The sequence below is a fragment of the Dromiciops gliroides genome, chromosome 2, assembly GCF_019393635.1.
Source record: "Dromiciops gliroides isolate mDroGli1 chromosome 2, mDroGli1.pri, whole genome shotgun sequence".
NCBI classification, from domain to species: Eukaryota; Metazoa; Chordata; class Mammalia; order Microbiotheria; family Microbiotheriidae; genus Dromiciops; species Dromiciops gliroides.
In genome coordinates this window covers 87,898,192-87,913,631 of record NC_057862.1, presented here as the reverse complement: position 1 = coordinate 87,913,631, position 15,440 = coordinate 87,898,192, and the positions used below count along the sequence as shown (strand labels likewise).

The 15,440-nt window shown below is 40.9% G+C and overlaps 1 protein-coding gene across 1 annotated transcript in view; it reads left to right on the top strand.

The window, feature by feature from the left end:
* Nucleotides 1-15,440, top strand: part of BTBD16 (BTB domain containing 16) — a 106,587-nt gene that overhangs the window by 12,652 nt on the left and 78,495 nt on the right. The window contains exons 4-6 of the mRNA XM_043988322.1: nucleotides 5,345-5,488; nucleotides 8,442-8,531; nucleotides 9,695-9,809. Of these exons, the coding sequence (XP_043844257.1) occupies nucleotides 5,345-5,488; nucleotides 8,442-8,531; nucleotides 9,695-9,809 (349 nt within the window). The remainder of the gene's footprint in view (nucleotides 1-5,344; nucleotides 5,489-8,441; nucleotides 8,532-9,694; nucleotides 9,810-15,440) is intronic.

Here is a 15,440-nt window from a genome sequence, read left to right as displayed (position 1 = left end):
GGACCTGAATTTTTGGACTAAGAAATCAAAGCTATCTATAATCATATGAAAAAATGTACTAAACCACTATTGATCAGAGAAATGCAAATTAAAACAACTCTGAGGTACCACCTCACACCTATCAGAGTGGCTAAAATGACAAAAAAGTAAAATGTGGGATGTAGGAAAACTGGGACACTAAATGCATTGTTGTAAACTGGAAAGCAATTTGAAACTATGCCCAAAAGTCTATAAAATTGTGCATACCTGGGAGCATCTAGGTGGCATGGTGGATAAAGCACTGGCCCTGGATTCAGGAGGACATGAGTTCAAATCCAGCCTCAGATACTTGACACTTACTAGTTTTGTGACCCTGGGCAAGTCACTTAAGCCTCATTGCCCCCCCAAAAAACAAAACAAAACTGTGCATACCCTTTTGATCCATCAATACCACTGGTAGATCTATATCTCAAAGACATACCAAAAAAAGGAAAAGGACCTATTTGTACAAAAATATTTATAGAAGCTCTTTTTGTGGTGGCTAAAAATTGGAAGTCAAAGGAATACCCATCAATTTGGCAATGGCTAAACAAGCTGTGGTATATGATTGTAATTGAATATTATTGTGCTATAAGAAATGACAAGCAGGATGATTTCAGAAAAACCTAGAAAGACTTACATGAATTGATGCATAGTGAAGTAAACAGAACCAGGAGAACATTGTACACAATAATGAATACTGTGCAATGAAGAACTGCGAATGACTTAGCTATTCTCAGCAATACAATGATCCAAGACAATCTCAAAGGACTAATAATGAGACAAATTATTTACCTCCAAAGAAAGAACTGATATTGATTGAATACAGACTGAAGCATGCTGTTTTTCACTTTCTTTTATTCTTTTATTTTATTTATTTTCTTCTTATGCAAAAGGACTAATATGGAAATGTTTTGCATAATTTTTAAAAATAATTCAAACTTTAAAAAAAATAAAAAGGTGGAGCCTGAACTGAGCCTCGGAACAAGATAAAGATTCTAAGTATGGAAGTCTTGTTTCAGGCATGAGCTTATGCAAATGAATAGAGGAGGAAGGTAGAGATGGAAGAGAAACAGAAAGCAAGCAAAGGGGAATTCAGGGGGCAGTTAATGTCACAGTGGATAAAGCACTGGCCCTGGATTCAGGAGGACCTGAGTTCAAATCTAGCCTCAGACACTTGACATTTATTAGCTGTGTGACCCTGGGCAAGTCACTTAACTCTCATTGCTCTGCAAAAATAAACAGACAAAAAACCAAAGGGTAATTGAAAGATGTGACATTATTCATTTTCTGTTCATGGTGCTGGCTTGGCTTATCTATTGGAAAGTGCATCAGACTCAGAATTTTCATAAAATCTCAGTGTTGGTAAGAACCTCAATACTTAGAGCTGGCAGTGTGACCTTGAATGAATCTCAAGGCATTTCACTTCATTGAGTTTTAGTTATCTCATCTGCAAAACGGGGATAATACTTGCATGACCTAGCTCAGAGGGCTGTTCTGAAGATCAAATGAGATAAAATATGGAAAATAACTTAAAGATTTTCAAGTATTATAAGGATGTAAATTATTATTATTTCACAATGTACACTTATTTTCACATGTCAACATTGTGTGGACTCTAGTCTTGTTTGTGGCGTGGGTATTTGTTCACTCACTCAGTGTATATTTAGTGTGTACCAGCCATGTGTAAATCATTCTGTTAATTGTAGGGAATACAGACATGAATAAGACAAGGTCCCAGCTCTCAAAGAACTGTCAGTCTTTTTGCATGACTTCATATTTGTAATGAGTTTTGTATTTCTTGCCTTCTCAATGGGTGGAGGGGGAGAGGGAGAGGGAGAGAATCTGGAACTGAAAAAAAAATTAATGAATTAAAAAGAAAAGAACTTACAGTTTAATAGAGGACTAGGAACAAAGCCCCTGCTTCCCTTCCCTAGTAGGGACTGACTGTGAAACAGGGCCAAATATAAAAGTGCAGTAAGATACTTATTGCCAAGTCTGCTAAAAACAGAACTTGCTGAATACTGTTTTTTTAAATCAGTAAGTCTAGGAAAAGTTAGTTTCTCTTTTTCATTCCCAGTTCCTTGGGAAAAGGAAAACACAGAAGTGTCAGAAGGCTGTTATTGCTAGGAGAATCTAAACTTGAGAGCAGACACTGTTTAATTTTTTCTCTTCGGTATTTCCAGTCCAGCACTGTGCCTTAGACATTGTAGCCTTAATAAATGATTGTTGGATTGAATTGAATTGATTTGGCAGTGGATCTGAAAGGGCTCCCTAATAGGAACAGTCTGGTGAGAGATCACCTCCCCCTAGGGCTGATTGAGAATGTTCCCTCTGGATTTCAGATACAGTTGTAGGAATTAGAGTTAACAAGGACCCTAGAGACCTTCTAGCTTAACTCAATCATTTCATGTATAGGCAACTATTTTCTTAACATATGAAAACTTTTTATCGGCATTATACTGATTTGAAGTCTTTAATATTTATGATTATGAAGAATTGAATTTTAGCCCTATTTTTACCTAGAAAATTCCCAGGTGGTTTTAACATCAGAGCTAATACTTTTTTGGCCTTTCTATACCATTCTACCCATGGTTTTTATATTGTCCATCCCTGCTTTGGGTTTTCTTCCTCTCCTCACTTTAGTTTCTTTTCCAGTTCTTACTCCTTCTTCTTCATTCATTTTCCAGCAATTGTGAAATAGAGGTCTGAAAAACCAGGCTCAGTTACAGTCCATTTTGATTAAAATGGAATTTCTTGACTATGCCTTTAAACCCAAATCACTCTGGCTTTTACTGATTGGCCAGTAATAGATCCCAGTCCAAGCCTCACTTGCTCATTGTTTGAGTTTTGATGGCTCAGAGTGAGTGGAAATAGCACCTATTTCTGTTCTGGCTAGAAACTCTGAAGGCCTTCTCCTTCCAGACTGGTTTTTTTTTTTTTAATGAAGGAAAACTAGGCCATCTTTTGTATCATCTTTTACTTAGCTTTAATTACTGAATTGGCATTGCCTCAGACAAACTGAGACCTGAGAAAGACTTTAGCCTTAAAAGGCCAAGGTCTCCCACTGTATCCAGGGCCATTGCCAGTCATCTAGATCTATGTCTTGCCTTTGGACTTCAGTGACTCTGGAGGAGAGAGTGAGGCTGATGACTTTGCATGGTTCTGCCTCACTTAAATCCAATTCAAGTCAAGACACCTTCCTCCTGATGTCATTGGTCCTCTTTGAGAATGAAAAACAAACAACACCCCAGCAAGTGAGAAGTCTTTGCTGATAACTTTTGTTTGTCAACAGCTATTAGAACAGGCATTTAGGCATCTGTCCCATGAGCTGGGGCAGCCAAGTGACTCAATGCATAGAAAACCTGATCAAATCCAACCTCAGATACTTACTAGCTGTGTGACTCTGGGAAAGTCACTTAACCCCATTTGCCTCAATTTTCTCCACCATCTTGACTCCACCCCTTGCCTCAGTTTTCTCAAGTGTAAAATGAGCTGGAGAAAGAAATGCAAAACCACTCCAGTATCTCTGCCAAGAAAATCTCAAATGGAGTCATGTAACAACTGAAATGACTGAACAACAACAAACCATGAGCTGGGGGCAGCAGCACTTTAAAAACTTGAAAAGACCAAGAGAGCAACAAGAGCCATCAATTCCAACAAGTAGGCTGGGATCATAGATGTGAAGTTGGAAGACACCTTGACTGTCTTCTAGTCTTAGTCACTGGTTTATCTCTTGGAAAGAGTATCAGACTCAGAATTCTCACAGAATCTCAAAAGTTGGTAAGGATAAGTCTCAGGATCAGAGCTAGAGCTAAAAATGGATCTTAGAGTTCATTGGGTCCAAATCCCTCTCTTTACAGATGAGAAAACTGAGGCCCAGATGAGTTATGTGATTTTCCCAAAGTCACAAAAATAGTAAATGGCAGAGTTGGGATATGAAGCTAAATCCTCTGACGCTGAACCTAGAACTCTAACTACTATACTGTGCTGTCTCTGATGGAACTTTTCCTGACTGCCTCAGGTTGGTTACCTGAGCCTTCTAGGGGGCAAATCCACGTCAGTAGTGTTGTTGTTGTCGTTATTATTATTCAGTTGTTTCAGTCATGTCCAACCCTTTATGACCCCATTTGGGGTTTTCTTGGCAAAGATACTGGGGTGGTTCGCCATTTCCTTCTCCAGCTCATTTTACAGATCAGGAAGCTGAGGCAAACCCGGTTAAATGACTTGCCCAGGGTCATACAGGTAGTATCTGAGGTCCTCCTGTGAGAGAAATGATTATTAATAACTAATGATTTGGGGATATTCAGAGTCCTCCCCTTCTCTATTTTCAAGACCTGTCTTTGAAGGTCAAGTTAAACTTCTCTATCCAACCCCACCCACCCTTACAAGGAATCTCTAGTCTCAGGTGAATTCCATTCAATCAACTTGAGTGGAGACAGATGCTTTAGTCTAAATAGCCCAAGTCTGGGGGTGGTCTGGGTATAGAAATAGTTTCTCTGTCCAAGGGCGATATGATGTCCCTGTCAACCTCTCATTTTAATATAGCTCTACTGCCATTATTTTAACCAGAGGTGATTGCCACTCCTCTTCCGAAAGAACATATCAAGGGGAAGCTAGGTGGGGCAGTGGATAGAGCACCAGCCCTGGATTCAGGAGGACCTGAGTTCAAATCCGACCTGGGACACTTAACACTTACTAGCTGTGTGACCCTGGGCAAGTTACTTAACCCCAATTGCCTCACCAAAAAAAAAAAAAAAAGAACATATCAGCCCCTCCCCTCATTATCTTTGGTCTAGGAGAGACAGCCAAATGACCGTCCTTTTATTAATAACATGCTGGCCTTATTAATAAAATGATTAAATTACCCATAAACTATATCTCTCAAACCTTTTTAATTGTGACACCTGACTCCAGGCCCAGCACTCTATCCACTGTACCACCTAGCTGCCCTCCATCAGGTGTAGGTTGAGATAATGCAGGGAGACCAATTAGAAGAGATATTTAAAGGGATAAGAGAAGGGGATCAAGAATAGAGCCTTGGGAGACACCCATAGTTACCAAGAAAGACATGGATAAAGATCCAGGAAAGGAAGCAAAGAAAGAGCAGGCCACCAGACAAGGAGGAGGAGAATGAGGAGAATGGTTGAAGTCTTCAAGGAGGAAGCACGAGGGGGGGGGGGGGTAAAGGGCAGAAACAGTGTCAAATACTGCAGAGAGGGCAGGAAGGGTGGGAAATGAGAAAAGGCCTTTGTGTTAATCCTTAGAACATTCTAGCCAGAAAGGTTGTAGAAATGCTTTGCTCAAAATGGTTTTCTTCCCTCAGATGTGACACTTGACTGCATGGGCTTCAAATGGGAACTCCATCAACCTCAGCTCTTCCATTCAGGGACCCTAACCAAGCTCTACATATTTGCCCTGTCCCAGAAGAACACAGACCCCCTGCGAGAACTGGAGAAACTTCTGAGAGGTATCTTAGCATCTGATCCAAGAGCCCAATGCTGATGGCATGTGTGTTGGGGCTGGGGGTGAGGGGGGCTGATACTCCTAAAGTTTTATTATAAACACCAGGGCTCTAGGATGGACATTTCCCTTAAGCAACTGGGAAAGGAAGGTTTGACTGGTCCCTTTACCAATAATTTTTTGTTTGGTCCTATGATATCATCCATGTAGGCAGTTTATGGTAAGGAAATCCCCTCTACCGATTCAGGTTGACAGTTGCCCATTCAACTTATAGTCTTAGACAGTTTCTGAGTACACTGAGAGGTTAGATAAATGGCTCATTCAGGATCACACAGCCTGTTTGTGTCAGTCACTTGGTTACTCAATAAGTCAAAAAACATTTATTAAGCCCTTACCTTGTGTCAGGCATTGTCAGAGGAAGGATTTGAACTCAGGTCTTTCTGGCTAAGAATCCAGCTCTCTGTTCATTCCCATATCATAATGCCCCTCTTCTCACCTTATATTTGTACATTGTTTTACAGTTTGCAAAATACTTTCACTTTCATAATTTTTTTTGGCCCTCAGGACAACCTGAGAGGTAGGTTCAGTGACATGGCTAACAAATGGCAGAGATAAGACTCAAACCTAGGTCTTTTGTAGCTCAAGTTTGACCTCCTTTCAGTGCACCATGTTATGTTCCTAAAGGAAGATGATTCATGTGTAGGCCTATGAAGTGCTGACTATAAAAATACATTCTGCCTTTTGTAAAGTCTGTGGGTCTGGAATCCTAAATAGTGCTGATCAGGTTTTCACCACTCAAAAAGTAACACCCCCCTCCCTTGTCTCCACAGTTAACACAATCCCCAGTGGGCTACATGTATCCATGTGCTGCCCTTTGGCACTATGCAGCACAGCCTCATGCCCAGCATGAGAAGCAGGTGTCCCGGAAAACCCTTAGACACTGAAGCCATCCAAAGTGCCATAGGACTCAGGTCGTATTACATGTAGAAGGCAGCGAAGCTCTGGGATGATGGAGCCAAACAGGTCATTGGAGGTGCTTAGCCTACTGTTTCTACTCAATGGGCTTAGAGAATAAGCCCCCACATTCCTCTTATGAGGAGTGAGGAAGATGACCGTGAATGCCCATGTCATGAGCTACTCCAATCCATTTAGGGAGAGAGGCTACCCCAACAAGAATGTTAGCATTAACAGTTCCCTGTGCTAGTGTTGAAATACTTCTTGAGCTGTAGATAAATAGCTGGAACAATGGTTTGGAAGATTAGCCAGTGTGAAGTCAGTTAGCTTCCCTGGGCCTCAGTTTCTGTGTCTGTAAAAATGAGGGAGTTGGATTCAGTGTCCTCTAAGAGCCCTTCCAAACTCTAGATCTGTGGTTCTGTGATTTCTACAGAGGTCCTAGAAACCCCGAATTTAAGTGTTTCCCTATCCAATAGCAGTAAAATTTGGCAGAGACTTACGGTTAGGGTTTTATTATACTATCTCAGTGATTTCATCAGCTCCCATGGGTTTAATTAGCATCTATATGTAGATTATAGATGGTATGTGTGTGTGTGTGTGTGTGTATGTGTGTGTGTGTGCTGAGATACCATCATGCATCTCCAACTTCCTCTTAGCCATTTCACACTGGAAAGTTCTCTGGCCATCACGAACTAAATATGTCCAAAAGAGAACTTAATATTTTTCCCCACAAACCCTCTTCCCCTCGGAACTTCCCTATTACTATGGAAGGCACCACCATCTTCCCAGTTATCCAAGCCTTTGACTTCAGTGTCATCCCCAACTCTTCACTCATAATCTTCCATTGTCAATTCTTGTTTTTCTCTCATCACAACAGCCCTCAGGCCTTCTCACATTGCCACAACCCCAGCTCAGGCTCTCATCGTTTCTTATCTGGACGACTGCCATAGACTTTTAACTGGTCTCTGTGTCTCAAGTCTGTCCCCACTTCAGTCCACTCTCCACTCAGCTGCCAAGATGACTTTTCCAAAGCATTAGTCTGACTGTCACCCACCCTGCTCAGTGAGCTTCATTAACTCCCTACTACTTCCAGGATCAAATGTAAATTCCTTTGTTTGTCATTTTATAAGATGCCTCCTACCTAGTCTTCTTACAACTCATTCCCATCTATGTATTCTAAAATCTGGCTTGATTAGCCCACTTATCCATATCTTTGTACTATCTGTTCCCCCACCCCATACCTGAAATACTCTGCCCTCATACATGCACCTCTTTGATCCCTTGGCTGCCTTTAAGACAGCTCAAATTCCATTTTCTTCAAGGAGCCTTTACCAGTTTCCTGAACTTCTCACCGTATTATAATTATCTACTTGGTATGTATCTTTTCATGTAATCTCCCCCACTAGAATGAAGACTCCTCGAAAGCAAAGACTATTTTTTGCCTTCCTTCATGCCTCCAGTGCTTTGTACATAGTAATCATTTCATAAATGCCTATTGATTGAATGACCAACTGACTAAATTGATGATCTTCAGTTTCTCCATATAAAAAAGGAAAGGTAGGGGCAGCTAGGTGGTGCAGTGGATAGAGCAGTGGCCCTGGATTCAGGAGGACCTGAGTTCAAATCCAGCATTGGACACTTGACACATACTAGCTGTGTGACCTTGGGCAAGTCACTTAACCCCCATTGCCTCACCAAAAAAAAAAATTAAAAGGAAAGGTGGATGGTAAATTGGGATGGCTTCTTGCAAGTCCTCTCTAGTCTGACAGCCAGGTTGATGGCCACTGTTGGCTATATTCCTCTATCTTCTTCAATCTTCAATGAAGGTCATATGACTATAACAGTCTGAGTAGAGAGTGTAAGGCTTTGTAGCTTCCACAGCTCCTTGCCAACTGCTTGGAGTGTGGAGAGGGTGAGCTATCATGAAAATATCTTAGAACATTTACTATGATTGGAACAGTACCATTTACACAATTCTTACCTATGTGTCCCACTGAATTTCTTAGCTGAATCACCCGGAGAACCCAAAAAAACATCTCCAGTAAAGAAGATAGCCATTTCCTTGAAGATTAATGATCCTTTAGTCACTAAAACTGGTAACGTAAACTGCCTCTTTTATTTTGTGATCGCCATTGAATCAGATTTCTATATGCATGAAAAACCAAGGTTAAATCCATTCACTCAAATGAACTAAATATATGAAAAGGGGAAAAAATCCCACGGAATTAAAAAAACCAAGTTTTTCATTTTTATTCTGAAAAATAAAGATAAAAATGAACATGTGCATAAAGTTATCAAAGATGGAGGTGACATCCTCGGCAAGGAAAAATCATTGGGACTTCAGGATGGAGGATCAAAAAGGTATAATGTCAGGAAGGTATCCCCAGAAAAACTCCCACAGGACACAAGCAAAATTTGGCTTAGGAAATCCCTCTACTCGGACCTGCTGCACCACAGACTCTCTTCTTTAATATGACTTACCAACATGTCCGCTCAGTTTCCAGCCTTGCCCAAAGTGGGCCCAACCCTGAGATTATTCATTATCCCTATATCTCCATTATCAAAATGAAATCCTTTCATTTCCATGAAATATAGGCCTTTCTGGTGAAGTACCATCACTTATCTCAAGGCTATACTCATAAGCCCTCTTGGCTTGACCATGATGATAGTTGACTAGCTGGGAAATCAGATCAGGGTGGGAAAGAACTGATGTGGTCAAACTGCTAGTCAAAATGGTTGCACTAGTCAGGTACATCCTCACATTCCCAAAGGATCTTTAAATGCACCAGAGCTTCACAGTGATGTTGTTCATCAGGTTATTAAACTTTGGGCAAAGCAAATGCATTTTGAACTTCATCTAAGGAGAATTGATTATTTAAGCATCCCAAATACCTTTTCAGTAAGTGATCTCACAGCATGGAATCTCAAATCAAGGTAAGAGGGAATGTCAGCTGTATGTTTGGGTTAGTCTCCTTTTGCACCATCTCTGCCTTCCAGCATTTATTCAATATTTGTCCTGGCTTTCCAAATAAGGGTCTGAATAATTTAAATTCATGACAAAAATTGTCTTCAATGAACTCTGCTCACAGACATTTGGTCGTGACAGTTGGTCCAGTCATTCTGTCCTTCCTAGGGCGAAGAGGCCAATGAATAACAATCTGGGCCTATTCGGAGGACTTTAGATAGGAGCTGCTGAGGGGCTTGTCCCCAGGGAACCTTGTGCTGAAGCAGTTTTCTCTTTGACTGTTGCTTCCCACAGCCTTTGCCACGGCCCTGAAGAGTCTATACAGCAAGGAGACAGAGGTGCATCTGGAGGATGTCCTGGGCGTTTTGGCATCCGCACACATTCTCCAGTTCTCTGGGCTGTTTAAAAAGTAAGGAAACATAGGTAGCAATGTGGACAGGGTCGGCCCTCAGCAAAAACTTAAAATGGGATCCTGATGCCTTCCTACTTCTCCCATAAGCACCCTTCTCCCGCTTTATAATATCCTGGCTTTTCTGCCTCCTGCCCCCACCCTGTGCCCTCACGCTGCTCCCAGAAGCACAGGTGGCCCATTTGGCTTGCCTTTCCTGGGTGCCCTGGCCCTATCCATTCCCTCTGCTAAAGCCAGTTGGAAAGGATTTGAGGCAGAAAAGAAAGCATGTTGTAAAAAGTGCATTGTCTTAGACTTCACAAGATCGAGGTCTAAATCCCAGCTCTAGTCCTTGCGACCTGTGAGGGGTTTGTCAAATTAATTTGCCTCTTTGGGCCTCAGTTCCCTCTTTGTAAAATGAAGGGGCGAGACCAGATAATTTCTAAAGTCCCTTCTGGTGATAAACTTCTATAATTTTATGGAAGATGGGATAGAAAAAGCGAAGGCATTACCTAGATGTCAGAAGATCTGGGTCCTAGTTGATACTCAAGTCACTTGACAAGCTGTCTAATGTTGGGTTAAGGTTACACACTTCCTCTTTAGCATCAGTTTCCTCATGTGAAAAATTATAATTCCATAATAGCAGAGTTATTTTTCAAGTGATTTTTTTCGTGTTAACAAGGAATAAATTTAATTAAAATTAATTCAGTCCTAAAGATAATATTTCCATGTGTCAGTGGAGTTTTTAGGCATCTTTCTGTTAAGTCATGGGTAATAAGCACAGACTTCCATTGCTCAAACTGAACCTGTTTGCCAAGTTCTTGGCTAATGGTCTCTTGCTCATTCGGGATACAGATAGGGGTCAGACCTGTGACTTCACTGGAAAAGGGAACTCCCAAATGAGAAGACTCCCTCTACCAATGCAAATCAGCACCTTCCCCGCAACTTAAAGCCTTAGAGAGTTGCTGGTGAACACTGGAAGCTTGAGTGACTTGCTAACAGCCACACAGCCAATGAGTGTCAGGACTGAGATTCAAACCCAAGTCTTCTTGGCATTAGGGCCGGCTCTTTAGACAGGACATCATGGCGTCCTTTCCCTTGCTTATTAACCTTCCATATTTAGGTATCCCAAATTGGCACACTTACAATCAAGATTCTGGGATAATACTATGCCACACTTCTAGCTATTGGCAATGCAAATGGGATTGGATGGAGACCGAAAAGGAAGAGAATATTTTCAAGTGAATTGATCAACAACCTGAATACTTGATCCTTTAAGAAGTTACCTGGTTGGGGGGCAGCTAGGTGGCAAAATGGATAGAGCACTGGCCCTGGATTCAGGAGGACCTGAGTTTAAATCCAGCCTCAGACACTGGACACTTACTAGCTGTGACCCTGGGCAAGTCACTTAACCCTCATTGCCCTACTTTAAAAAAAAAAAAAAAAGAGATGTTACCTGGTGAGTTCTGCTGCCAATTAATCTCTACCCAGAATGGAGTCAGAGATTTTTTTTAGATCTGAGTTCAATTCATTAAGCATTTAGGTGGTACAGTGATTAAGAGCTCAGGACATGGAATCAGAAAGATTCGAGTTAAAATCTGGCCTGAGATACTTACTAGCTGTGTGACCCTGAGCTTTTCAAACCTTAAAGGGCTATATAGGTGCTAGCTATTACTATGAAATATTTATTTCAGAGGCTTGATTCATTTAAAGTGTGGTCATAGGGAGATGGCATTCAAGTCAGTTTGTATCTAAATGTCATTTGAAATGTGGCCAAAGGGTTTTCAGACAGGAAGGCACAGATGTTATTTATAGTTTGTGTGTAAAGAAATTGAGTTGTAATGGAAAGAGAGTCATGGAATCTAGGATCTGTGCTCGGTTCTGCCATTGACTGATTACACAAATCTGACTTCTCTAGGCTAATATGGGGGCTAATCATTTCTACCCAACCTGTTTCAAGGGCTGATTGAGGATAAAAAGAGATGTATGTGAAGCAATTGAAAAGTTGTGCTAATAAAATCTGGGATTCTCTTGCATAGCCACAATTCTAGTCCCCACCATTATTCTTCATACACTGGCCTTAAAGTAGTTGGTGAATACAGATAGTCTGGCAAATAGTTAATTCATAAGTGTGTATACATATGCATGAGCATATATGTATGGTATTATACATGCAAGCATATATGTATGTGAACTATATATGTGTGCATATGCACATATATGAAACATCCAAAGTTACTGTGACATTTTATCTCTTCCTAGTACTGCCTTTTTCCCTCTCCTCTTTTGCTATTTTATCAGATACTTAAATGGTGAATATCTCAGTTTCATAGGAAATTGGGGGCTTTTCCATCTGTGATTGTCTGGTCTCATCTAGACTCTAAATTTCTGAAGGGTAAAAGTCATGCTTCTTTGCCCACTTCAGTACTCTGCACATTGTGGGATTTAAATGGCATGTTTTGTTTTGTTTTAAATCACCACTATACTCAATAGAAGGGCAGTGAGGTGGTGCAGTGGATAGAGCACTGGGCTTGGAATCAGGAAGACTCATGTCTGTTATCTTTCATTATAAGGACTGACTGTTCCTAACCTTGAATTAAAATTTGAGAGTTTTGTTTCCCTATACTTTTCATCATAAGACCTTCATGTGGGTTTCTCCTCCCCCTTTTTTCACTTTTAAAATAGGAGACAACATTATAAATTGTGTAGTCCAATTAAGGTCCAGGAAAGTAAAATGATTTATCTAAGATATGGGCAAATTTGCCACTAGCTAGGATTATGAAAGTCAATTGATAATAATAATAATTCAAGGTGAGAGAGAAGGGGCACACATGGGCCAAGAGGTGAGATGTGTTCTACCTTTTGGGGGAAAGCTGATCATGCAGGAAATTAGGTAGAAATCTGACAGCAGCAAGCCCTAGTTTATGAGGCTGAAAAGATGATTCCCACCCCACCCCCTTGGTCCTTCCTATATTATCTTATAGTCACAGAATCTTAGGATTGAAAGGTATCTTAGAGGTCACTTAGTCCAATCTCCCCACCAACTGCAAGGAGTTATTCTGCATCTTCTTGATCTGGTTCCAGTGCAGCTTAGGTATCTGGTTCATGAAGTAGTTATGATGGAGGTTACCAGGTGTCATTGCTGTGACTCATCCAGCAATGTGGGAATTGGCACCTCAGGTCTCTTGATTAAATAAATAGCTGGGTGACATTTAAACACACATGTCCCAGGGAGAATGTTTTTGAGTCTATTTAGGTTCTTTTATTCTGAGTCAGAATGTTACAGCTAGAAAAACATTCGAGTTCATCGTGGTAATCTTCCTGTCTCCATCTCCTGTCTCTATCTCTATCAATGGAAACCCATATGATTGTGAAAGATCCCAGGGGATATAGAATCCATGCAACCCCCTTCTATGCCTATAGAAAGGAGCAGACTTTCCCATCAAGAGAGTAACAATCTAGGTAGGCCATTATTTGTAACAATAATAGTTCATATTACAAGTATGAAGTTCTGTAGACACATTATTTAAGTTGGTCTTCAAAACAACCCTGTGAAATGCATGCTACAAACATTTTTATTCTCTCTCTCTCTCTCTCTCTCTCTCTCTCTCTCTCTCTCTCTCTCTCTCTCTCTCTCTCTCTCTCTCTCTCTCTGGCAATGAGGGTTAAATGACTTCCCGGGGTCACACAGCTAGTGTCAAGTGTCTGAGGCTACATTTTGAACTCAGGTCGTCCTGAATACAGGGCCAGTGCTTTATCCACTGCACCACCTAGCTACCCCAAACATTTTTATTCTCAAGCTACATTGAGGAAATTGGAGCCCACAGTGGTTAAGTGACTTCTCAAGGTCATGAAGTTAGTAACTAATAGAGGACATACTGTAACCTAGATCTCCTGATGCTCAGGAGATGTTTCTTTCACTGTAAAAAAAAAAAAAGTGAAAATCATGCCTCCTATGCTTTTGGCTCTTTGTAAGACAGTCGGTCCAAAGAGTTTAGCTTAAAAGGGAGAAGGTAGAAAACGAATAAAGAAGTTGGAAACCCAGGAGAATCATGACTGACTTGATAACAACTGAAATGAAAACTTCTGGAGTTGTGCAGGGCTTCTAATATTTAAAGCTGGAAGGGACCTTAGAGATTGTTGGGTCCAACTCCATTCCTTTTACAGATGAGGAAACTGAGACTCAGAGAGATTAAACAATTTGATAGGATCACATAGACTTAAGTGAGACTCGTGACTAGGATTTGAACTCAGGCCATAGAATCACAGACTCTCAAGTTTGGAATGGACCTCAGAGATCATCTATTCCAAACTGCACCTGAGCAAACATTCCCTCAAAATGGCCCTGACAAGAGAGGTAACCCCCCCACTCTCCCTACTCAGGCTATTCATTCTATGTTTTGATAGCTTTGATCATTAGTAAGCTTTTCCTTATGTCAAACTGAAATTTACCTTTTTGTAACATCCACCCATTATTCCTAGTTAGCTTGGGGGCCAGGCCTAACAAATCTAATCCCTCTTGGACAGGAAAATCCTTTATTCCTGCCCCCTACCTCCTCCCACTCCTACCTTACCTTGGTGAATCTTTTCTTTTTTTAACTAAATATCTTCAGTTCCTTCAACCAATTCTCATATAGCATGAATTCAAGACCCTTCACCATCTTGATTGTTCATTTCTGGACACACCCTACTTTATCAATGTTCCCCCTAATGGTGGGGTCTAGATCTGAACATAGTACTCCCATATATCATAATAATTCAGAGTTCTTTTCTAGTACAAAGAGAGGGTCAAATAATTTTATATAGACTTTCCAGACGGCAGGGGTGCCATGCCCCTAACCCTGTAATGTGGAGGGGATAACTGTATTTTTTTCTTAAAGCCATTAGATGATTAAGTGGGTAAAAGTGTAGGATTGGGAGTCAGGAAGACCTGAGTTCAAAATCTACCTCAGATATTTACTAGCTGTTTGTAACCTTAGACAAGTCATTTAACTTCTCTCAGGCTCCTTTTTCTCATCTGTAAAATGAGCATATTAATAGTATCTACCTCAGAGGGTTTGTGAAGACCAAATTATATAATATATACATGGTGTTTTGCAAATTTTAAAGAGTTACATAAGAAGTGGTAGCTGCTGCTGCTGCTGCTGCTAATTCTCCTCCTACCTACTACTACTATGATGACAATGAAGATGGAGTGGGCAGCACTTGCCAATCAGCAACCAATCTGCTTGGCTACAATCTCACGTTCTGGGGCAGACAGAGATAAGCACATGGGAAACAAACAGAGGAAGGGAACTGGATGCTTGTTCAACTCCAGGGGAAGTACCCTGGTCCATCAGATATGGGGAGGGCCTCTAATTATTATCACAGAAGCAAATTTAGTCTTGGTATTGGGAAAAACTCCCTCATATTTAGAACTGTCAAAAAATGGAATGAGCTGGTTGAGGAGTTAGAAGATTTATCCTCATTGGAGGTCCTCCAGCAGAGGCTGATGACCACTTTTCAGGTATGTTGTCATAAGGATTCCTTTCCAGATATAGGTTTGGCTAAATAGCTTCTGAGGTCTCTTCCAACCCTGAAATTCTGTGATTGTTGTGATTCTGTGACTCAATCTGTACTGTAATATTGGGGGAGGGGTGGAGAATAGGAGAT